Raw genomic sequence first — 22226 nt, forward strand, 5'->3', positions numbered from 1 at the left:
AAAAGAAACCCAGTCCTGAGGTCTCTAAATCTGACACACCACCAGGGAGCTGCCTCAGCGGGCCTCTGATTGGTTGCCTCCTCCTGTCTGGGCGGGACAGAAACTCTTCTTGGTCGCAAAAGAGATGCGGAACCAAATGGGTCTGTCTTAGGGTGTTCTTAGGGAATCCAATGAAAAACCAGCTTCTCTCTGCTAGTCTTGCGGTGCCTTTCGGGAATTGTAGTCAAACCTTCCTCACAGTGCTCCAATGTAGGCAAGGAGAGGACTACAATTCCCACCATGCCACGCGGCAGGCGAGTGCATTGCCTGTTTTCATCCCCTTTACTCTTCACACTTTTCCCTGCATTCCCTTCCCTTTGGACTGGTTTTTGGCTGGTTCCTGTCTGAGAAATACTTCGTGGTTCTCCCACCGTTTTTCTCATCTTTATTCCAGAAGCCAATGCGAGACATTGGCTCTGATTAAGCGACGGCTCGTGACCCGGGGTACGCGAGGGGGATCCGAGTGGTGAGGGGGTATGAGAGGGCTGAGGGAGAGAGTTGAGCGAGAGGTGGCGTGAAAGGAAAGCCAGGGAGACGTGAGGAGCTCGGACGGTGTGGGTCTCAGTGAGAGGGGTGAGGCTGGCTTGGGGGGGAAGGGCTAGAAAGGGATTTAGGTTGGTAAGCATGGAAGCAGTTTGTAGCCATGTCTCCAGATGAGAGCTAAGAACTTGACAGGTTTGGAGCGTGTAGACTGATCTGAATAGGAGGGTGGGGGAGAAAGAAGGCTGGGTTCAGATAAGTATCTTTGCCACTGCTTAGATGAACTTGAGGCGTCGTTGATATGCAAAACAGTTTTGCAAGTATGGAACAATAAATGATTCTGTCACTTGTCCACACTGGTGAGGATCTGGATTTGATCCTCAGGACCATACACAAAAATGGGAATAATTCCACTAGTTGGAGACTGAGAGAAGGTTGAACTTTAGGGGAGATGTAGGATGAAAAGCCAGCTTTGCTGCATTCCTGTAATCCCAGCACTTGGGGAGTGGAGGCAGAAGGCTTGGGTGTTCAAAGCCATCCTTGGCTACCTAGCAAGTTCAAGGTGGTCCTGAGCTGCTTGATGAAGCAGCAGGAACATGAGGGGTTTGAGAGAAATGATGAGTGGCATCAGAGAGGAAGTTATAGAAGTGATGGGTTATAGTGGACCTGATAGATCTGGAGTCAGAGTGACACTGGCCTGGATTGTGGGACAGTACTTCTGACATTTGTACCTCTCAGGTGATGGAGAGCACCCCTGCAAGGGGTGGACTGAACCGAGCACACCTGCAATGCAGGAATCTACAGGAGTTCTTAGGGGGCTTGAGCCCCGGGGTGCTGGACCGATTGTATGGGCACCCAGCCACTTGTCTGGCTGTCTTCAGGTGAGGAGCCTTTCAAAGCAACCATAGTTTGGGGAATATAACAGGGTCTGCTGACTGGAATTAGTTGTCATGGGGGGAGGCTTAGCCTAGAGCGAGTACCAGTGTATTAGACATTACTCCAAAGTGTGGCAATCCAAAACAGAAGGAGGTTGTGAGGGCAGTGGGACTGGTAAAGAGGTGTGAGATGTTTGAGAGGCAGATGGGGCAGAGGTGCAGCCAGCTTCTGGTAACATCTGGCCTCTGAACTTTACAGGGAACTCCCTTCTTTGGCTAAGAATTGGGTGATGCGGATGCTTTTTCTGGAGCAGCCTCTGCCGCAGGCTGCGGTGGCCCTGTGGGTGAAGAAAGAGTTCAGCAAGTGAGTCCTGAGCACAGCTGGTGCTGGCTGCCCAGTGGCTGCATTCTCAAACTGCACGTCCAGGACACACACGGACACACACACACACACACACACACACACACACACACACAGGTGCTAAGGATCAAACCTAGGGCCTTTCAACAGGCTCTGCCCTGCGCAGGGAAGACCCTCCAGAGTACCCTTGCAGTGTTTTCCCTTTGGAGAGTTGTGATGTCTGTAACTAACTAGTTGTATGCTAACTTCCAAGACAAAAATGACAAAAGAAAAAAGCAGTCCCAGAAGTTGGGAGGTAGAGATGGAAAGATCAGAAGTTCAAGGGCTATGTAATGATTTTCAGGTTGTCCCCGACTTCAAAGGACCCTTTCTGAAGCAAAACAAGAAAGGAATTGACTTAGAAAACAGAAACAAACAATGATAAACATAGACACATACAAACACAAGTCTGGTACTTCATGCTGCAGTATCTGCAGACAGCCCAGGCTCTACTTAGTGTGGCAGTACAGGCGTTGGAGGTAAGGAAACACAGCTTCACTGTTCCAAGGACCACCAGTTTAGAAAAGGTAGAAATGGAGCCCCCGGAGGTCTCCTTTCTGCTCATGACACACCGCTCACCTCTGCTTCCATCCAGGGCTCAGGAGGAAAGTACAGGGCTGCTGAGTGGCCTCCGTATCTGGCATACCCAGCTGCTCCCTGGTGGACTCCAGGGCCTCATCCTCAACCCCATCTTCCGCCAGAACCTCCGAATTGCCCTTCTGGGTGGGTATGTCGTTTCTCTCTCTTCCTGAGCTAGGCCAGGGGACCTGCTGATTACAGTGATGGAGGAGAAGCTCCTGAGAGGCCTCCCCAGAGCCTATGCCCACCCTCCACTTTGGAAGCTCCTTCAAAAATACACTGGACTGGGTGTGGGTATAGGGTGTAGAAAATGTCCCCTTCTCATGGTCCATGGGGAAGCAGGAAACAGACGGGCTCCTTACTCCTGCCCATCCTGGTCACAGGGGCAAGGCCTGGTCTGATGACACCAGTCAGCTGGGACCAGACAAGCATGCCCGGGACGTCCCCTCACTTGACAAGTATGCTGAGGAGCGCTGGGAGGTGAGGATCGGGCCTGCGTGTGCCTCTGCTCTGCTCCCACTCCCCGTAGGCCTGGAGACCACCGTCTGATCCTTTTCCTCTCTAGGTGGTCTTGCACTTCATGGTGGGCTCCCCCAGTGCAGCTGTCAGCCAGGACCTGGCTCAGCTCCTCAGCCAGGCTGGACTTATGAAAAGGTAAGGAGGGCAGAGCACAGCAGCTCCCCGCTCGACTGTCTCTTGAGTCTCAAATAAAGTGGGGGCCTGGGGTTAGGAGGGCTTGAGAAGAGTTGGCTGAGAAGAGGTCCGTCCGCGTAGGTGTAACCGGAAACGGGTAGCCCTTCTTTGCATATTGCTCCCGTCACCCCTCCATTTCTAGCGCTGAACCCGGAGAGCCGCCCTGTATCACTTCTGCTGGCTTCCAGTTCCTGCTGCTGGACACGTCGGCCCAGCTCTGGTACTTCATGCTGCAGTATCTGCAGACAGCCCAGGTAAGAGCCAGGGCCTAGGCCGGCGTGCCCGCTCTTCTCAGGTCCCCCTGAGTAACAACCTCCTACACTGTGCTCCTAACCCCCTCTTCCTGTCACTTCTCTCATCTCTCCTCAGAGTCGGGGCATGGACCTAGTGGAGATTCTCTCCTTCCTCTTCCAGCTCAGTTTCTCTACTCTGGGCAAGGTAAGTAGGGCCTGGAGGACAGGGAGGTAAAGAGAGGTCAGGAGAAGTGGAATGGGAAGCATGACCACAGAACTAGCTGAGAAGGCAAGAGAGGGAGGGGGGCTGGGTGGTGAGTGGGGATGTGTCAGAGCCCCAGCTGGCCCCTTCTTCCCCAGGACTACTCCGTAGAGGGTATGAGTGATTCTTTGTTGAATTTCCTGCAACACCTGCGTGAGTTCGGGCTTGTTTTCCAGAGGAAGGTACGCACACCCAGCCACCTGGCTTCTAGGAGAGTGGGTGTTGGGGTGTAGCAGAAAGCCCTTGCCAGGACTGATGGCTGGGCCATTTGAGGGGGTTTGTTAAAGGTTGGTTTTGCGCTGGGGGATCTGATGTCTAACAGGAGGATGTTAGGGCGGTGATCTGAAAGAGGGCCCTGTTTCTCCGTGTCCTTCCAGAGGAAGTCCCGGCGTTACTACCCCACACGCCTGGCCATCAATCTCTCATCTGGTGTCTCTGGGGCTGGGGGCACTGTGCATCAGCCAGGCTTCATTGTCGTAGAAACCAATTACCGACTGTATGCCTACACGGGTGAGGCGGGATGGAGGTGGATGGGGGGAGCGGTGGGGGAAATCCAGTTATGGCCGTGTTTATGGTTCAGGAGCTCTCTGGTGTTTCTTCTAACACTGAGGGCAGGGCCAGAGGAAGGCGGGTGTGGGCAGCCTCCTCACACCTCTTCATCCCTGGGCAGAGTCGGAGCTGCAGATCGCCCTTATCGCCCTTTTCTCTGAGATGCTCTATCGGTTCCCCAACATGGTGGTGGCACAGGTGACCCGGGAGAGTGTGCAGCAGGCCATTGCCAGTGGCATCACAGCCCAACAGGTACCCTGCGTGGAGAGGAGGTCGGAGATGGGCTGTGCTTGTCCTGGGGGACAAGATATTCCTGTCATGGAAGCATAGCTTCAGGTCTGTCAGGCTTGTGGCTAGGCAAATACAAGAGATGCTGTTTCAGTGACATTAGGGGACTGCTCAGATGGCTTTCTGTATTCTTGTGTTTTCCTAGATAATCCATTTCCTAAGGACACGGGCCCATCCAGTGATGCTCAAACAGGTATGGATGGGTACCGAGATGCCGGAGGCTGGCAGCCTGGGCACCTAGCAATGAGAGGATGGATAGGAAAGGGGCATCTAGACCAGAGACTGCTTTGGGCACCTGCCCTGGGTCCTATAGCTCCACCCTTGTCCCTGCAGACTCCTGTGCTGCCTCCCACCATAACAGACCAGATTCGGCTGTGGGAGCTGGAAAGGGACAGACTTCGTTTCACTGAAGGTGAGTGGCTTCTGTTGATCCAATCTTGGTCATTAGCTAAAGAGGTAAGGCCAGCAATTTGGCCGTAGTGAATGAAAAAGGTCTTGTGGATTTCTTATTTATTTCTCCCACAGAGAGGGAGAGAAAAGCTGGTCCTTTATTTTGATATTTTGGTAGCAGGAAGTATGTCCCAAATCAGTGCGGTTTGGATTAAGTTAGGCGAGGGTCAGAGGCAGGGCAGTCCCGTCATCTCCCTGGGTAGGTTTGCATGGTTTTTCTTGTGGTATTCTGTTGTCTTTTCAAATGTCTGGATGCCACGAGTGTTAAGGTGAACAGACAGTCATCCGTGGAGAGTTCGATCTTACAACTGGCCTGCTGCCTCTGCGGGGATGCTGCCCGGAGGGCAGAGGCCACCGCAGCCCCTCACCTCCTGCTTGTCCCACCCCACCCCAGGCGTCCTGTATAACCAGTTCCTGTCGCAAGTGGACTTTGAACTGCTGCTGGCCCACGCGCGGGAGCTGGGCGTGCTGGTGTTCGAGAACTCCGCCAAGCGGCTGATGGTGGTGACGCCGGCCGGGCACAGCGACGTCAAGCGCTTTTGGAAGCGGCAGAAGCACAGCTCCTGAGCCGGCCGGGTCTGGGCCCGGGCGGGCGGGCGGGCGGGCGGGCGGCCTTCCAACTCAGATGTATTTTGTTTACACACCGGGACATTTCTTGTTTAATAAAATTAAGGGAAAAAGCTAAGCGGCTCCGGACGCCTGCCCGCGTTTTCCCATCCAAGGTGGTGGTACCCATGTCTACACAGAAACCCCTTGGAGGGAGTGTCTTCTACGCACGCGCCGGCGCGGCCCCGCCCCTGCGCGCGCGCGCACACCCGGCGGCGGCGGTCCGTCCGCATGGAGAGTCCGCTGTGGCGTTCCGGATAGAGGCGCGTGGTGGGCTCTGGGGCTCCCTGGTTTCCGAACGCCAGCCTTGTCTCCTGCGTGTCCGCGTCAGCGCAGGGTGACGTCCAGAGCCCCCACCGTCTCCGGCCGCCCTGGTTTCAGGGACTCCAGAATGCTGCGGACACCGTGCGCCCCGCCCCTTGGCGGAAGGACATAGAGTGAGGGGCCCAGCTGGGGGGAGTGACGGAGTGTGACCTCTTAACGCCCCATGTCCTCTCCATGAGCAGACCGTGACTTCTTCCCAAACACTTCCGATGCCTCTTTTACCTCTGGCCTCTTTCCGGCCACCGCTTTGGGTGCTGAGGCCCTCGTGGGGTCTCTCCAGGCCCCAGCCACTCTGTACACAGCCAGAGCACGGCTCGCCCCTCTCCCGGAGGAACCGTGAAGCCAAGCAGAAGCGCCTGCGGGAGAAGCAGGCGGCCCTGGAGGCTGGGCTAGCCGAGAAGAGCAAGGTCAGGGGTCAGGCCTTGGGTCTCCAGGACTGGGGAAGGGGCTGAAGGAGGCTGGTGCGGGATCCAGATGACGGTGGCGTACTGGGAATTGCAAACTCCCACCCCCTCACCCCTGTTTCCTCCCACAGTCACCTGCAGTGCCCACTAAGGCCTGGAGTCACAAGGAGGTAGTATTGTATGAAATCCGCACTGAGCCGGGTGACAAGAAAGGTAAACTGTAGGGTGCGGTTTTTTGCGATTTTGTTGCTCTTTGGTCTGCTGAAATGCAGTTCACTGGTGGATTCCCTTCTGCTTGTACAGATGTTTCTGGGCCCCTGCCCCCTGCTTACAGTCCCCGATATGTTGAGGCGGCCTGGTACCAGTGGTGGGTGCGAGAGGGCTTCTTCAAACCAGAGTATCAGGTTAGTGCTGGGCAGAACGGGCTGCGAGGTCCCCAGGACAGAGTGAGCAGCCCTTGAACTTGGTGGGCACAGGCCCGCTTCACAGCTGAGCTCTTTTGGCCCCTGGCTTCCTCAAAGGTTTCTTTTTGCTTTCCCCCACATTGGATATTCTTTGAAATTTTATTATTACTATCATTATTATCATCATCATCATTTCATTTTTTGAGACAGGGTCTCTATGTAGACCAGGTTGGCCTCAAACTCACAGAGAGCCACCTGCCTCCTGCCTCCCAAGTGCTGGGATTAAAGGTGTGTGCCACCACTGCCTGGCCTCCTTGAAGTTCTTTTCGCCCTGAGGGCACCAGGCACACACACACACACACACACACACAACATGCACTCCCCTCTTGTGCCTCTGACTTCCTCATTCCTTCTAGGCACGGCTGCCCCATGCTACAGGGGAGACCTTTTCCATGTGTATCCCACCTCCCAATGTCACTGGCTCCCTGCACATCGGCCATGCACTCACGGTGGCGATACAGGATGCCCTCGTGCGCTGGTGAGAGGAAATGGGGCTGCTGCAGTTCTGAGGGGAAGGTCGAGAGTGCCGGACCGCATGAGGGGAAGCCAGTTCAAGGGTCCCTTACAGTGTTTCTGTCCTCAGGCACCGGATGCGTGGGGATCGCGTGCTGTGGGTCCCCGGCTCAGACCACGCAGGCATTGCTACACAGGTGGGTCACTTGTCCCATTTCCTCTTCTTGGTTGGTGGTGCTGTCCTTATCCAAAGCAACCTGACTAGCTCTTCATTCGCCCTTGGTCAGGCTGTGGTGGAGAAACAGCTGTGGAAAGAGAAGGGCGTGAGGAGACATGAGCTGAGCCGCGAAGACTTCCTTACGGCCGTGTGGCAGTGGAAGCATGAGTACGGTGGTGGGGCCGTGTGCATGACCAGCTGAACCTTTGCTGCCTCCCCCTCTGACTGGCAGCATTCGGTTCTTCCTAACCGCCTCAGAGCAGAAGCTCTGGAGCTCTGAGCATTTGACGGACAGGGTGTCTGAGCTCTGTGCGCTGTGTTTACGTCAGAATGCACACATTGTGTGTGTGTATGCGAATGGATATATGCACGTGTGTGCTTTTTAAACCTGTCTACTTGTCTGTTCCCCTCATTTATCATCACGGCTCCCGTGCACCCAGGCCGGTCCCCTCCATGTCTATTGTCACCTGCTTTTGTCTCTCCCGCTTTCTTAGTTTTTCACAAAGTGGCCGCTCCTGCCGGACATGTACAACATGGGTCTTGTGCATCCCAGCATAGTTGTGAATTGTATATTTACTTAAAACATTTTGAGGACTCTGTGTGTGTGTGAGGTTTTCTTTTTTTTGTTGTTATTTTTTTCCCCCTCTATTGCATAATTCTCAAATGTGAACTTTCTGGATGGCAATGTCATGTTACAGTTATAAAGAATAAATGTATATATGCGCTCACAACCCATGGGCTGCAGCTTTAGGGTGTGTGTGTGTATGTGTGTGTGTGTTCTCATAACCCAGGGGCCACAGCTTAGACACCATTGGGTGTAGCTCAAGACAATTATTCATCCTATGTGGCTCAGAGAAGCCAAAGGTTTAGACACTCCTGCAGAGACCTTTATGTGTCTTTCAAAGCCATGGAAAGCCCCACCCTGGTGGGTGTGTGGTTCTGTCTCCATCGGCTTCTAGACTCTGCTGGGCCAGTGCCCCATGTGCTTTATTTCCTCTGGTATCTGGCGTTGGTGAGCATCCTTGGTGAGTGTGTTGGAGGTGCTCTGGTCGTGTTTACTGATAGGAATCTCTGGTGCAGGAAAGGAGGGGAGATCTATGAGCAGCTGTGCGCTCTGGGTGCCTCTCTGGACTGGGATCGAGAGTGTTTCACGATGGACGCTGTGAGTTCATGTTACGGTCCCTGTGGGTTTTGTGGGGGGGTGTTAGAGACCAGTGTGGAATGTGTTGGGAGAGGAACGAGGGAATCCCTGGGTTCGGCTGAGGGAGGATGTCAGGTGTGGACACTCAGGTCATTCTAGGGCTCCTCAGCAGCTGTGACCGAAGCTTTTGTGCGACTCTACAACTCGGGATTGTTGTACCGGAACCGTCAGCTTGTCAACTGGTCGTGTACTCTGAGATCAGCCATCTCGGACATTGAGGTGAGGAAGAGGAAGAAAAGCAGACCCGTGGAGTCAGGTCCCTGCCGCCGGCAGCTGTTTGATTTTCTTAAGTTCTAGCCACCCAGCTTCTTCACCGTCAATCAGACATTGGCGTACGGCCTTGTAGAGACATTGTAAAGAGTCACAGAATTTGTGCAGTGCTCAGGACAGTTAGCTGCCACGGCTTCTGAGCTCTGTGACTTTGCTGTGGAGGATGGCTCCCCAGCCCTCTGGATGGGATTTGGGTGGATGGCTGTGGGACTCCTGGATGTGAGCTCTGCAGAAAGACTGCTCTCTCACTGCCTCCTCAACCTCCCAGGTGGAGAGCCGGCCCCTGCCTGGCCGCACAGTGCTCCAGCTGCCCGGCTGCCCAACCCCTGTGTCTTTCGGGCTCCTTGTTTCTATCGCCTTCCCTGTGGATGGCGAGCCTGGTGAGTGTAGTCCTGAAAGTTTCCCTTTTAGTACTGCTTCCTGTTTTCTCGAGCATACGGTGGGTCGATGGGACCCTGGGACCCTGGTAGGTTTCCTGTTGTGGGTCCTTACTCTGGGGATTCGGGGGGAAGAAAAACGCACGTGGACCTCTTTTGGGAACTTAGTATGATTCTATGAGAGTCTTTCACTAAGGAAAGAGGTGGAAGATCAGTTCTAAGCTAATGATGGTGCGCTTGTGACCACAGCGTTTGGGAGGCAGAGGTGGGGGCGCTCCCAAGTTTACAGCTCACCTGGGCTACATAGCAAGTTCCAAGCAGCCAGGGCTACACGAGGCCCTGTCTCAGAAAAACAGTGCAAAGGAAGGTTAGTTGTAAAGTGTAGTTCGTAAGTGTTCCAGATAGTTCAGAAAAGGGCAAGAGGCAGGCTGGGGCCAGCCGGACCTTGTCTGCTCCCAGCTCTACCCGCTTCCCCTGTGTCGGAGGAGGGCTGGGGTGACAGCTGACCACGGTGCTTGGATGCTTGTCTCCAGGTGCGGAGATTGTGGTGGGAACCACCAGGCCCGAGACGCTGCCTGGAGATGTGGCTGTGGCTGTTCACCCCGACGACCCACGGTATACAGTGAGTGACTAGAGTACCTGCACCCCACCTTCTTCACTGTGAGCCCCTTCTTCTGAGACCCTCCTCTCAGCTCTGCGGTGGCTCTAACTGTGCTCGCTTCTTGTTTTTGATACTCTGCTTTTCCTCGTTAACACACTCGGGGTTACTTAGCTGTGGCCTCCAGACCAAACGCAGCTGCCGCCCATGGGTGTACCCGCCACGCTCACTGGCTGTGTGCGTCCTGTAGCTGCCTTCGTAGTAGTGGTGGAGGAGCTGTTAGAGACTGTCTGCTTCTTGGCTCACTCACTGGGCCTCGCTCACCCCTTCCCTTCCGCCTTCCAGCCCTTGCCCCGGGGTTCTCGCGGCCCAGACCCTCTGCCCCACACTTGTGCCTCTCCTAACTGCTCACCTTCCCTTTAGCATTTACACGGGCGACAGCTTCGTCACCCTTTGACAGGACAGCTTCTCCCCCTCATCACAGACACCAGTGTGGAGCCACATGTGGGCACAGGTGTGTGGAAGTCAAGGGTTTGGGGAGAAGGGAGGGAATGAGGTGGGAGAGCCGTGAGAGCGGGTGGTGGGACTGGCATGACAGAGGGCATGAGGTGTGGGATATATGCTTCTTGAAGCCCAAGCCCAAGATCAGTGCCAGTCTCACGGCAGCTCTTTCCCCCAGGGGCCGTGAAGGTCACTCCTGCTCACAGTCCAGCAGATGCCGAGATGGGAGCCCGGCATGGCCTGACACCATTGAGTGTCATTGCAGAGGATGGGACCATGACATCCCTCTGTGGAGACTGGCTGCAGGTGGGGCCCGCCTTGGTATTACCCCGTCTCCTGGAGACACCCTCTGCCCTGCCTCATCCTGTCCGGGGCCTCATCTTGTCACTTTTCCCAGGGTCTTCACCGATTTGTGGCCCGGGAAAAGATTATGTGCACGCTGAGGGAGCGGGGCCTGTTCCGGGGCCTACAGGAGCACCCCATGGTCCTGCCCATCTGCAGGTAGCGCCATTTTTATCCTCTACTGGGGCCATGATGAAAGGGGATGGATGAAGCTCATGAGAGACAGCAGGATGGATAGGCTCCATACCCTGGGTTAGAGTGTGGTTCTGTTAGGATTATAAAGGGGTGCCACCAGGCCAGGCTTCTATGAGATTTTGTCCCCAGCTTTTACCTGGTCCCTAACCTTGCTACCCTTGCAGCCGTTCCGGGGACGTGGTAGAATACCTACTGAAGAGCCAGTGGTTTGTCCGCTGCCAGGAAATGGGGGACCGAGCTGCCAAGGTGAGGCCCCAGTATGGGGAGAGACTGGGCCTGGGAGAGGGGGAGCGTCTGAGAACCTGTCATAAAGGCTCTGGTGGTGACAGAGGAAGGTAGCCTGCTGGCTGTGCCCTTGTTTTAGCCCAGAATCTTCTTGGACAGCATTCAGGGTCCTTTCTGAGATCTTTGTTGAGATGCCTTGACAGGCAAAAGCTCTGGCTGCCAAGCCTGGCAACAGGAGCTCAATACCCCGAACACACGTGGTGGAGGGAAAGAACTGATTCCTACAAGTTGGCCTGTGACCTCTGTATGTGTGTGCACATACATCATACATGGACACAATGTTTAAAACTTGAAAATTATTTAATTGCGCTTGTGGCATGGTACCCTGGTGGAGATGAGAGGATAAACTGGATTCGATGCTTCTGTGTGGCTAGAACTCAGGTGGTCATGCTGTGAGCCAAGAGCTCTTGGCCTGCTCAGCCATCTCACTGGCCACCTTTTGGAGTTTGAGTCTCACTGTGCAGTCCTGGCTGGACAGGAACTTGGTTACGTAGACCACCCTAACCTCAGACTCACAGATTGCCTGCCTGTGACTAGGATTAAAGGCACGGCCCCTTTTTTCCAGGCTGTGGAGTCAGGGGCTCTGGCGCTCTGGCCCTCCTTCCACCAGAAGAGCTGGCAGCACTGGTTTGCCCATATCGGGTAAGGGGGGCTCTCGGGGGCGGGGGCGACCACTGGTCACATCGAGGCGTTAACTGGCATCTAATTGGATAGGGACTGGTGTGTCTCCCGGCAGCTGTGGTGGGGCCATCAGATTCCAGCCTACCTGGTGGTCGGAGAGAAGGCAGAGGTTAGTGAGAGGCAGCTGGGTGTGGTGGACGGTGGAACCTCCTCTAGACCCTCCTCTAGGGGAGCCTGCACACTTATCCCTTGGTGCTCTGTCCCTCTTTTTTCAGGACGACAGGAAGGAATTTTGGGTGGTCGGGCGGTCAGAGGCTGAGGCCAGAGCGATAGCAGCAAAACAGACCGGGAGACCAGGGGCAGAATTGACCCTGGAGAGGGGTGAGTGCGTGGCAGAGGCTGGCCAGACCTGTGAGGGATGCTGGGAACGGAGCAGATTTGAGACGAGAAGTCCTAGCTGTCCCCCTTCCCCGTTCTGTCCCCAGACCCGGACGTCCTGGACACGTGGTTCTCATCGGCACTTTTCCCCTTTTCTGCCCTGGGTTGGCCCCAAGAGGTGAGGTGGGTCAAAGGAGAGCGTGGAGGTCGTGTAACGCAGGTGGACAGGCCTGGCCGAGGCAGGCTGGGGCCCTACTGCGCTTTTTGTCGTCCTAGACGCCAGACCTTGCTCGTTTCTACCCCCTTTCACTTTTGGAAACTGGCAGTGACCTCCTGATGTTCTGGGTGGGCCGCATGGTCATGCTGGGGACCCAGCTCACAGGGCAGCTCCCCTTCAGCAAGGTAATGTACTCTAGTGCCCCAAATGTCTGTCCTCCCTCCTGGTCCCTAAGCCCTTCTGCTGACCCTGTCCCTGTCTCCAGGTGCTGCTTCATTCCATGGTTCGGGACAGGCAAGGCCGGAAGATGAGCAAGTCCCTAGGGAATGTGCTAGACCCACGGGATATCATTAGTGGGCAGGGGCTGCAGGTGAGAACAAAGGCATTAGCTCAGGGATGAAGAGGTCGGAGGAGAGCACGGAGAGCGGCCCTGACCTTGGCCCATGAGTGTCCTGCTCATCCCCAGGTGCTACAGGCCAAGCTGAGAGATGGCAACTTGGACCTGGGAGAGCTAACCATTGCAGCCGCAGCACAGGTGAGCCTGGGGCCCTGGTCCAGGCCTCTGACTTGGCTGCCAGCTTCCTCTGCCTCCTCGGGGCACTGGCCACACCTGTCTGTCTTCCTTTGGCTGCAGAAAAAGGACTTTCCTTACGGGATCCCCGAGTGTGGGACAGATGCCCTGAGATTTGCACTATGCGCCCATGGAATCCTGGGTGAGCCTTGGTGGGTGCTATGGCAGAGGGCGCCTGTGTGGACTGCACTGCCGGCTGAGGGTGAGGAGACTCCTTGTTCTTCCTGCAGGGGGCGACCTGCATCTGTCTGTCTCCGAGGTCCTGAACTACCGCCATTTCTGCAACAAGCTCTGGAATGCCCTGCGCTTTGTCCTCCGTGCCCTGGGGGAGGACTTCGTACCCCAGCCGGCAGAGGAGGTGGGAGGGATGCCCTGCGCTTTGTCCTCCGTGCCCTGGGGGAGGACTTCGTACCCCAGCCGGCAGAGAAGGTGGGAGGGCAGCCAGCTGGAGAGGTGCCAGGAAAGGGTCCAGCCATCCCGGTCCTCACGCCCGCCTGCTTGTAGGTATGTCCTTCCTCCCACATGGACGCCTGGATTCTGAGCCGCTTGGCCTTTGCAGCCCACGAATGTGAGAGGGGCTTCCTCACCCGGGAGCTTTCACTGGTCACCCACACCCTGTATCATTTCTGGCTCCACAACCTCTGTGATGTCTACCTGGTGAGTGGGAGGGCACAGCCTAGCAGCTTCCAGAGCTCCATGGGTACGTCCAGTTGTCCCCTGATCAGGAAAAGCATGTTCCTCCTTCCCTGGCCCAGAGCTGCTGCCTGCCTGTCCTAGTGAGGAAGGAGGCTGGAAGAGTCCAGAAAGAGGGCAGAGACGGTCGCTTCAGGCCTATAGCTGCTGCATTTAGAATGTGGGCAGCTGCATCCTGGGAGGACAGTGTGGGGGCTTCAGACCAGAGTCATTACACAGTGTCCCGTGACAGTCACCCAGAGTGCCTGTCCACTTCAGTTCCCCACTTAGGCACTTGGTTAGGACTTGCAGTGGGGCTGATACCCCTGGCTGTTTCTTAGCTTTGTTCCAGGGCAGAGGACATGGCACATTGTAGACTTGCCTAGGTAGCAAGCTCAAGGCTCTGGGTTCTATCTCTAGCACTGTAGGGAGAAACCTCTGTCCCCTTCTGATAAGCAAAAAAAGACCAAAACCCTTTTTCCTAAACTGTACCGCTTCCTCTCCCCCACCTCTGGGAGTCGCTGCACGGCCTGTTCACTTGCACACCCAGGGATAGCACGGTACCGGTGATGTTCAGTCCTTAGTGTAGCTGGAGAGCATATTCCCGTCCCAGGAGCTGGTCCCCACCGGCACAGCAGTGCCAGAGGCAGGGTGTGGTGGTTGTACTACCTGTCAGCTTCCTCCGTAGGAAGCGGTGAAGCCAGTGTTGTCGAAGGTACCCTGTCCCCCAGGGCCCCCTCAGGTCCTGTTCTCCTGCGCCGATGTTGGCCTGCGCCTCCTCGCCCCACTGATGCCCTTCCTGGCAGAAGAGCTTTGGCAAAGGCTGCCCCCCAGGCACGGTGGCCGCCTCGCCCCCAGCATCTGTGTGGCTCCCTACCCCAGTGCCCACAGCCTGGTGAGTCATAGGTGGGACGCAGGGCAGCCTGGGAGGGGGAGGTTGTGGGGTCACTGTCACAGCCATGGGGCTTTGTACATGGGTTCCCAGCCCGGGGGATGCCTGGCAAGCATTCACGTGCTGAGCCATTCCCCGGCCCCACTTTTTTTCTCCTGAGACAGGGTCTCTCTTTGTGGCCCTGGCTGTCCTGGAACTCACCCACCTCCGCCTCCCGAATGCTGGGATTAGGGGCAGACTACCATTGTCTCACTGAATTGTTTCCAGGCTTAGCGTTTGCACTGGGTGTGGTGATGCACACCTTTAATCCTAGAACTTGGGAGGCAGAGGCAGGAGGATTTTGAGTTTAAGGCCAGCTTGGTACACATGTCAAGTTCTAGGACTACATAGAGACCTTATCTCAAAAAAGAGGGGAAAAAGGAAAGTCTGGGGCTGGAGAGGTGTCTCGGCAGTTACAGAGCATTTGTTCTCACAGAAGACCTGGGTTCAGTTCCCAGCACCCACATTGGTGGCTCGTAGCTGTAAGCCCCACTTCCAGGGGATCCAGCAGGCATGCATGTGTTACACATAAGTGCATGCTTGCAAAGTAAAATTGTTGTAGATTTAAATCTGACCCTCACTGGGCTTTGTGTTTTGATGGCATTTAGATTTCTCGCCCGGTTGGGATTGGTTGGTATCTTCAGAGTGAGCACAAGCGTCAGCCACTGGTTGTGCAGACCCTCAGGTGGCGCCCTCACAGGTTGCCCTGCTCCTGGAGGGGAGCATTATGCCTGTTGATGAGGCAGCTGGATAGAGGGTACAGCAGCATCAATGCCGAGTTTCCCGGGAACTTCCTCGCTGACTCTGGGTTTCTTCCCCAGGAGTCCTGGCGCCAGCCCGAGCTGGAACGCTGCTTCTCCAGAGTCCAAGAGGTTGTACAGGCACTACGGTCCCTCCGAGCTACCTACCAGCTTACAAAAGCACGACCTCGAGGTGAGGCTGGTCCTGGGTGTCTTCAAGGAGGGGCTGTCAGGGAAGGGCAGCATGTGTGGGCGCGGATGCCCACGCTGACCTTGATTCACTGTCCCTGCCTCCACTAGTGCTGCTCCAGAGCTCGGACCCAGCAGAGCAGGGCCTATTCCAGCCCTTCCTGGAGCCCCTCGGCACCCTGAGCCACTGTGGGGCTATAGGGCTCCTGCCCCCAGGGGCAGCAGCTCCCTCAGGCTGGGCCCTGACCCCACTGGATGACACCATTAAGATCTACATGGAGCTGCAGGTGACCAGAGGGGATTGGAGGGATTTCAGAGGAGGAGGGGTGGGAGGGAAGGGCCTTAGGTTGGAGGCTGAGCAGGCTGCAGGTGTGCTGATTTCTCTCCTGTTACGCAGGGCCTGGTGGACCCCCAGAGCCAGCTACCTCGGCTAGCTGCCCGAAGGCAGAAGTTACAGAAACAGCTTGATGACCTCTTGAACCGGACTGCATCAGAGGGGCTTGCAGAGACGCAGCAGAGGGTAAGGCTGAGGAAGCCTGAGTTCCTGGGGGGCAGGGGTAGGGAGGCCAGCTCACCCATTCTCATCCTTTTCCTTGTCCAGCTTTCCTCCCTCCGCCTGGAACTGTCAAAGCTGGACCAGGCGGCCTCCCACCTCCAGCAGCTGAGAGAAGAGGCTCCCAGTGCCCGGGGACCCTGAGCTCCGCTCACACCCATGCCGGCGTTCCTTCTCAGGCTGTTTTGGAGGACAGAGCGGCCTGCTGTTGGTGCAGTGGGACGTCAGAGGTGACACCTTCCTCATTTTGTAAAAGGAAGCAGACCGGAAGTCCCTGTGATGCAAGAATGAGGAGATGGAGATAAAATGATAAAATCCCAGACACACCTGCGTGTGATCCTTCATCACCCTGTGCCTTGCCTGACTGCCTTGCCTCTCCCTTGTTCTGGGAAGAGGAGCCTTGGAGCTTCTGGTGTGATGCTGGTTCCAACAGTTCCCTAGACTTAGAGACAGGGCTCTGGTGACCCTGTTCTCTGTACATCTTACCAAGTAGAAGTTCCTTTGTTCCTTGGTCCTGTGCCTGGAGGTTGATATTTTTTTCTGGGCATGAGGGGATTTAAGGGGCACTGGGGACCACAGATCACACCCACCACACACATACTCAGTGTCTGAGTTACATGGTCCCAGATGCAGACAGCTACCTGCACCCAACTACCTCACCTCAGTGAAATTCAGAGCCTGCTCAGCCCTTCTGCGTGGAGGTAGCTCAGGGTAGCTACTTGTGTTGAGCCTTTTGTGGGCTGGGTCTTCCATCATCTTGGTATCTTACTAAGGTCCAACTCACCTGGGTTTTAGCTTCATTTTGGACACAGAAATTCTAGAGAGAATGGAAGTAACTACCCCAGCTTATCAACAGGAATTTCGTCTAGCTGACTCAACATACCAACTCAGGCGCTCCTTTGTGCTGCAGGAACCAAATTTCAAACACGGTGGTTGCTCTGACATGTGCTCCTGTTGCTGGGCAGACGTGCAGGGCTTGGCTGCCATGTTTCCACCCTTCCGTCTTACTTTCCTGACACCACATTCAAGGTCTTCTCCATTTGCTGCCGTGTGTCTGCATGCGTACCGAAGGGAAGGAAGCAGGCAGGCTCCTGATTTTTCCCCTCGGGGTTCAGTGGGTGAGTGAGTTTAAAAGTCATCAGATGTGAGAGAAAGAAGACTGGAACTGAGGTGTGCTGGAATAGTAAATGGGTCAAGGTGAAACTTAGAAAGATGGAATTAAGCAAAGACTTCTGGAAGGTGCAAGAAGAGCCAAGCGGGTGCCTGGGAAAGAAAGTGTTCCTCAGAGAAAAGCTGAGATGGGGCACTCCAGGTACGAAGGAGGCCAGTGTGTAGGGTAGAGCACACAAAGAGTTGCCAGAGGTGAGGAGAGCCGAGGGGTGTGGTGGGGAGCTGTGCTGTAGCCAGCTCACTCCGCTGAAACAAGTTCCTCTCAAACTATGGTTAGCGGCTGCCACACGGGTCCAGTTCTAAAGTATGTTATCACGGGGGTTAGTATTGTGTGGGCTCTTTGCAGGGCTGGACTTCCCTCTGAAGTCCTTTCCTCAAGGATGTTAACACTTCCTACTTGCATCGTGTTGGATAGACTATCATCATATAGCCAAACTAGCTGCAAAGGGAGGCAGGTAGGTGTTCATCAGAAGCCAGGTTCCCAGCTAAAATTTACACAGCTCTAGAGGAGAACAGCCAATTGGTTCTTTGCCAGTCCTATGGAACTTCACAATCCAGGACTACTATCCCATTATCAGCCACAGCTGACAGGCATCCATGGTCCTCCAGGTTTACCTCTGGTGCCCATCTCCTGTTTGGTGCCCAGATGCACAGGCTGGAGGCCTTTGGAGAGACAACTCCTGGTTATTCAAGTTCACACCTGGCACTAGTGTCACCGAAACGGGTTTCATGCAGCTCGTGAGTCCTTTTGGACTCTGCCAGCAAGCTTTTCAGACATGTTGGGCCTGCGTCCAGATCAGAGCATTTGCTGGCCATTCTGCCCACTTATCAAGAGAAACTTCATCAAGAGGCCAAGGGTTTAGGGTAGAAAGCAGCCACTGGGTGGATCCTTAAGGCGGCCTATGCCTGGAGGGCAGGGTTATCCACCTGGGAGGGAAAGTGGCCACAGTCCCAAGGGTAGAAGAGTCCATGGTACAACCATGGACACTGAAAGGACATTCTTGACCACTAGGATAGTAATTTCCTCCAGAGCTGCCCTGACCGTAGTGACCAGGCCAGAGGCCAGCCAAGGGATTACGTATCTGAGGTGGAAAAGCCATGCTGAACAGGGTAGTCAGACTAGAAGCTGCGTTCCCTTCTAACCGCTGGAAACTGGAACCTAGAAAGAGAATGACTGTGGGTGCTCAGAGTCCCAGCACTAACCACTCATTCTCCTGACCCTGTAGGAGCAGGCCGTCCCTGCCACACCAACTGTGCCCCTGTTGCTTCTGGGGGCTGCCCTGAAAGCGCCTCCTTTATTGACAACACCTAGCAAATCTGCAGATGTGTCAGACTTCACCAGCAAGGGACTGGGCCCGCCAGTTCTCACCCATGCCAGGATCTACTCACCGCCACAGAAATTCTCTCTTGTTGGTTTTTATATACCGATATTTCCTGCTAGGGGCCATTTAAAAAAAGAAATCCTCCAGTTTATATTGAGGTCAGGTCTGTGCACAGGGAAATACCAGGTGTTCCTTGCTTAGACCCACGATCAAAGATCCCAGTAAGGACAGTCCATAGGAGCCTCTGCCGATGACAAGACTCTTGTAGACAAGAGACACTGGAACATCTTCCAGACCTGTCTCCCTCTCCAGAGCATCCTCTTGAGATTTTGCTGACCTGGTATGGGTACCTGTATCCTCTCCTTTCTCAGTAGGACCAAAAGAGGAAGGCGGAGCTTATTCAGATTAATGAATTGCCTATTTACAAACCACCACTCAAAACAAAGCTGGGATAAACAATCCATTTAACCTTTTCCCCTCAAGTTTATAACCTGTAAGCAAGCTCAGCACTTGGGGTGAATTACGTGCACCCGTGATCTAGAGAATGCAGAACACTCTTTTCTCCTCTATGTCATAGCAACTGGAAATTAAAAACAGAAGAGTGTCCAGGGTGTGACAGGGCAGAAACAGGCAAAAAAGAGGGAAAAAAATAGAGAAAAGCCTAGAGATGCAGGGCAGAAAGAGCTGGTGGGAAGACCCTGTGGAACCCTCAACTCCAGGCTGCCCACCGCAGGCTGAACTTAGCAGTTACTGCCAGCGGCTTGGCCAGAATCTGACCCTGATCTGCTGGGGACAGAACCCAGGGCCTTGTACATGTCTAGGCAAGCTTCAACCCTTGAGCCCCACCCACGGTCCTACAGCCTGTTCTTCCTCCATTTCCTTCCCCTTCAGACTCTCGAAGCTCAGTGTCCCAGCAAGGCCAGGGGGAGAGCTCCTCGCACGCAATGGGGCTGGGGGTGGTGCCCGGAGTGGGGAGTTCCTGGTTTAGAGGACAGGTGTGGGTGGAGAGACCATTTGTCCTCTTACCTCAGCAGTAGCCATGTGGGTTCTGAGCGAACAGCAGAAGGCCCTCAGGGCACCAGCATCCAACAAAGACTTCCTACCCTACGGAAGCCCCACCTGCTCACCTGTCGCTGCCTCCACCTGACTTTCAGGCACTTCCAACTCAAAGCAAGTTGGCCATCACTTTACGTCAGAAAACTTCAAGACTGCTTTGGATTTTCCTACAACAGCGTAGGAAGCGGTAGAGAGGGACTGGGGAGGTGGCTCAGCTCTACAGAGAACCCAAGTTTCATTCCTTCAGCCAGGTCGGGCGGCTCACAACTGCCTATAACTCCAGCTGATGCCTCTGGCCTCTGCGGGGCACAGGGCAGGCACACGCGCACAGATAAAGCTGAGCAAGCCTTCCCTGCCCCCACACAGCCCACCCCCAGGTGCCTACACTTAGCTCAAGGGCCTGAGAGCCGGGTAGATGAGGAAGCTAACGACCTGCACCATGGCCCTTTCTCAGGTGTGCTGAGTGGGGAGCCTGCCCCCTCCAGCCCTTCCTCCCCAGTGCCTTGGGGTCTGGTTTGTTCTGTCTCTGCTTGGGAGTGGTGGCTTAAGCCGCCACCCTGGTTCTCAAGAGAGAAATCTCATTCTGGCAACAGAACTCAAAGCGGCCGACTCCTTACTCCTGATGGAGGTGGGACTGACCGGGGTTCCCATCAGCTAGTCTTAGTCAGGGTGTCCCCTTGCTCTGAAGGGGCCCTCGGAGTGCTAGATGAGTGTGCTACTTCCAAGTCCTGGCAATTTTCAGTCAAGTATACTACCTTGAATAGAAGTCTTCTCAAATCCTGGACAAGATGCCCCATAAAATGTAGTGGGGTGCTGCTGGTCATGTAGGGGCTGCTGAGTGTCCCCTAGAGATGAACATCAGGGAAAGACACAAAGACCATGCTGCAGAACCACAAAAGTACCGGTGCCAAAGATGTTCATCTGCTAACAGGAAGCTGGCTTGGGTGCGTGCGTGCGTGCGTGCGTGCGTGAGTGCGTGCGTGCGTGCGTGTGCGTGTGCGCGTGCGCGTGCGCATGTGCGTGTGTGAGAAGTTACCTCACTCCTCATATTCCAGGCTTCTGTGGTGTACAGGGAGAGTCAGTTGGCAGTGTTCAGTGAACAGGAGATTCAGTCAGAGACCCTGGCATGCAGCTCACTTTTCCTGTCTGCCCGGTGCTCACAGACCCGCGGGACACACCAAGGCAATCATTAGATTCCACATGTTTATTAGCATGCTCACTCCCAAAGCCCATTCCCAAAGCTGAATGCTGGAGGCCCACACAGGCTTCGCTGCCTCAGGTTCTGCAGGTTAGATGGTGCGGTGGCCCTTTGTGATGGAGGGTCATGTTGGTCCCTGATGGGAGGTGGAGGAGGAGGCAAATCTGGGGACCAAAAATGAGTAGAGGATGAGGTGTAGATGGTACCCCCTCCCCGCTTGACTCAGCCAGCCCGAGCAGAGACCCGCGGGGACTCAGAGATGCACACAGCACCCCTTCCTGAGAACTACCTTTTGGAGCATGTCCAGAAAGCTGGAGTCCTGGGAGGCCTTGGCCTGGAAAGCCTCCGTCAGCTTTACTTTCAAAGTCACCTTTGGCCCTGGGAACCCAAAAATGTGTCTCAGGACACTGTAGTCAGGGTCATGTTACCTCCCAGGGGGCGTGTCCCACATCCCAGACTCCCTTTCCTCCAGGGCTGTCCCATCAACTCTCAGATCAGGGACTCAGTACCAAGGACTCCCCTCCCTTCTCCCTCCTGTCCACCCTCCAGCCCTCACCTGTTGCCCATGCGCTGCTGAGGAGGGTCAGGAGGAGGAAGAGGGGCCTCGAAGACCCCATTGTGGCTCCCTCACTTCTCTGATGGCAGGAGAGATGTGGAAACGGTTTCTCTTGACCCTGGGCCCTCAGCACTGGTGTTGGGGGCAACTGGATTTTCCAGTTCTCCCAGAGTGGTTCCCATGACCCTGGAGAGGGCCACTCACTGGCTCCTGGGTAATGTGGAGGGTACCCCCCCAATATTTGCTTCAGACCTCCGAGGAGAGAGGGGTGGGGACAAAGGGGGGCCTCCTGCAGGTGTCGGGCCCCACCTAAGCCTGGTCCTTCAGTGGTTCGTGGAGAATTAATGATTAACTGCTCTTAGCTGTCATTCCTGCCAGTGAAGGGCTCTGGAATGTGAAAGGGAGGGGTGGGTGAGGCCTCACTTCGTCATGGCCAAGAGGTGTCTTAACATCCCAGCCTCAGTGGATTTCCAGGTGGGAAATCTGGACAGAGGGGAGCTTCCAGCTTTGAGATTTTCTTTTTATTTTATGTGAGTGTTTTGCCTGCATGTATGCATGAGCACCACATGTGTGCAGTGCTCACAGAGGCCAGAAGAAGGTATCAGATCTCCTGGAACCAGAGCTACAGATGGCTGGGAGCTACCATATGGGTGCTGGGAATTGAACCCAGGTCCTTTGGAAGAGCAACAAGAGCTCTTGACCCCCGAGCCATCGCTCCAGTCCCTCTGCCAGACTTTCTATGTGGGTGTTGGAGATAGGACGTAAGACCCCATGCTTGCATGGCACACACTTTACCAACGAGCTGAATTGTCATTCTCAAATGGTACCGATGTGTGGTAGGCGCTGACCACCACCGCAACCTGGTGATGTGGGCACACACTTCACAGAGGTAGCTGAGCCGTGGGTGAAATGGGAGTGATAACCTCTACCTCAAGGAGGTACTGGGGTATCGCATGAGTCATACATG

General features: G+C 55.1%; 3 protein-coding genes across 4 annotated transcripts; 2 read left to right on the forward strand and 1 right to left on the reverse strand.

The window, feature by feature from the left end:
• Window positions 1-293: 293 nt before the first annotated feature.
• Gtf2h4 (general transcription factor IIH subunit 4) lies at window positions 294-5440 on the forward strand. Of its 2 annotated transcripts, none has more exons than XM_059281801.1 (14): window positions 294-505; window positions 1258-1400; window positions 1654-1758; window positions 2390-2521; window positions 2757-2853; window positions 2939-3027; window positions 3209-3320; window positions 3436-3504; window positions 3660-3743; window positions 3939-4071; window positions 4232-4362; window positions 4544-4591; window positions 4732-4810; window positions 5243-5440. In XM_059281801.1, the coding sequence occupies exons 2-14, from the start codon at window positions 1261-1263 to the stop codon at window positions 5413-5415; spliced, it is 1392 nt and encodes a 463-aa protein (XP_059137784.1). In that variant the 5' UTR covers window positions 294-505; window positions 1258-1260; the 3' UTR covers window positions 5416-5440. The 2 variants fall into 2 exon arrangements, with proteins under 2 accessions (XP_059137784.1, XP_059137783.1); XM_059281800.1 differs by having other exon boundaries at window positions 294-483.
• A 236-nt stretch (window positions 5441-5676) lies between these two features.
• Window positions 5677-16469, forward strand: Vars2 (valyl-tRNA synthetase 2, mitochondrial). The gene is made up of 29 exons (XM_059281506.1): window positions 5677-6185; window positions 6314-6395; window positions 6486-6586; window positions 7003-7124; window positions 7230-7296; window positions 7387-7484; window positions 8397-8478; window positions 8617-8736; window positions 9056-9167; window positions 9698-9786; window positions 10186-10276; window positions 10442-10569; window positions 10661-10764; window positions 10965-11046; window positions 11651-11727; window positions 11800-11875; window positions 11982-12087; window positions 12192-12262; window positions 12361-12486; window positions 12567-12671; window positions 12768-12836; window positions 12936-13014; window positions 13103-13230; window positions 13377-13529; window positions 14233-14439; window positions 15297-15408; window positions 15516-15691; window positions 15802-15924; window positions 16006-16469. The coding sequence occupies exons 1-29, from the start codon at window positions 5988-5990 to the stop codon at window positions 16099-16101; spliced, it is 3180 nt and encodes a 1059-aa protein (XP_059137489.1). The 5' UTR covers window positions 5677-5987; the 3' UTR covers window positions 16102-16469.
• Window positions 16470-20780: 4311 nt separating this feature from the next.
• Sfta2 (surfactant associated 2) lies at window positions 20781-21320 on the reverse strand. Its single transcript, XM_059243857.1, has 3 exons — window positions 21260-21320; window positions 20993-21081; window positions 20781-20867 (listed from the first exon to the last, which is right to left on the reverse strand). Exons 1-3 carry the CDS (start codon window positions 21318-21320, stop codon window positions 20781-20783), a joined length of 237 nt encoding a protein of 78 aa, XP_059099840.1.
• Window positions 21321-22226: the final 906 nt, after the last annotated feature.

Source organism: Peromyscus eremicus, chromosome 16_21 (genome assembly GCF_949786415.1).
Source record: "Peromyscus eremicus chromosome 16_21, PerEre_H2_v1, whole genome shotgun sequence".
NCBI lineage: Eukaryota > Metazoa > Chordata > Mammalia > Rodentia > Cricetidae > Peromyscus > Peromyscus eremicus.

Bases quoted from the DNA above. Each gene is read 5' to 3' on its own strand.
- Gtf2h4 (XM_059281801.1), top strand. From the start codon at position 1,261: ATGGAGAGCACCCCTGCAAGGGGTGGACTGAACCGAGCACACCTGCAA. The intron at 2,522-2,756 runs GTATGTCGTTTC...TCCTGGTCACAG, and splicing joins CGAATTGCCCTTCTGGGTGG to GGGCAAGGCCTGGTCTGATG. The intron at 3,505-3,659 runs GTAAGTAGGGCC...CTTCTTCCCCAG, and splicing joins GTTTCTCTACTCTGGGCAAG to GACTACTCCGTAGAGGGTAT.
- Sfta2 (XM_059243857.1), bottom strand. From the start codon at position 21,320: ATGGGGTCTTCGAGGCCCCTCTTCCTCCTCCTGACCCTCCTCAGCAGC. The intron at 21,082-21,259 runs GTGAGGGCTGGA...TTGGGTTCCCAG, and splicing joins CAGCAGCGCATGGGCAACAG to GGCCAAAGGTGACTTTGAAA. The intron at 20,868-20,992 runs GTAGTTCTCAGG...TTTGGTCCCCAG, and splicing joins TTCTGGACATGCTCCAAAAG to ATTTGCCTCCTCCTCCACCT.
- Vars2 (XM_059281506.1), top strand. From the start codon at position 5,988: ATGCCTCTTTTACCTCTGGCCTCTTTCCGGCCACCGCTTTGGGTGCTG. The intron at 7,125-7,229 runs GTGAGAGGAAAT...TTCTGTCCTCAG, and splicing joins CAGGATGCCCTCGTGCGCTG to GCACCGGATGCGTGGGGATC. The intron at 10,765-10,964 runs GTAGCGCCATTT...CTACCCTTGCAG, and splicing joins ATGGTCCTGCCCATCTGCAG to CCGTTCCGGGGACGTGGTAG.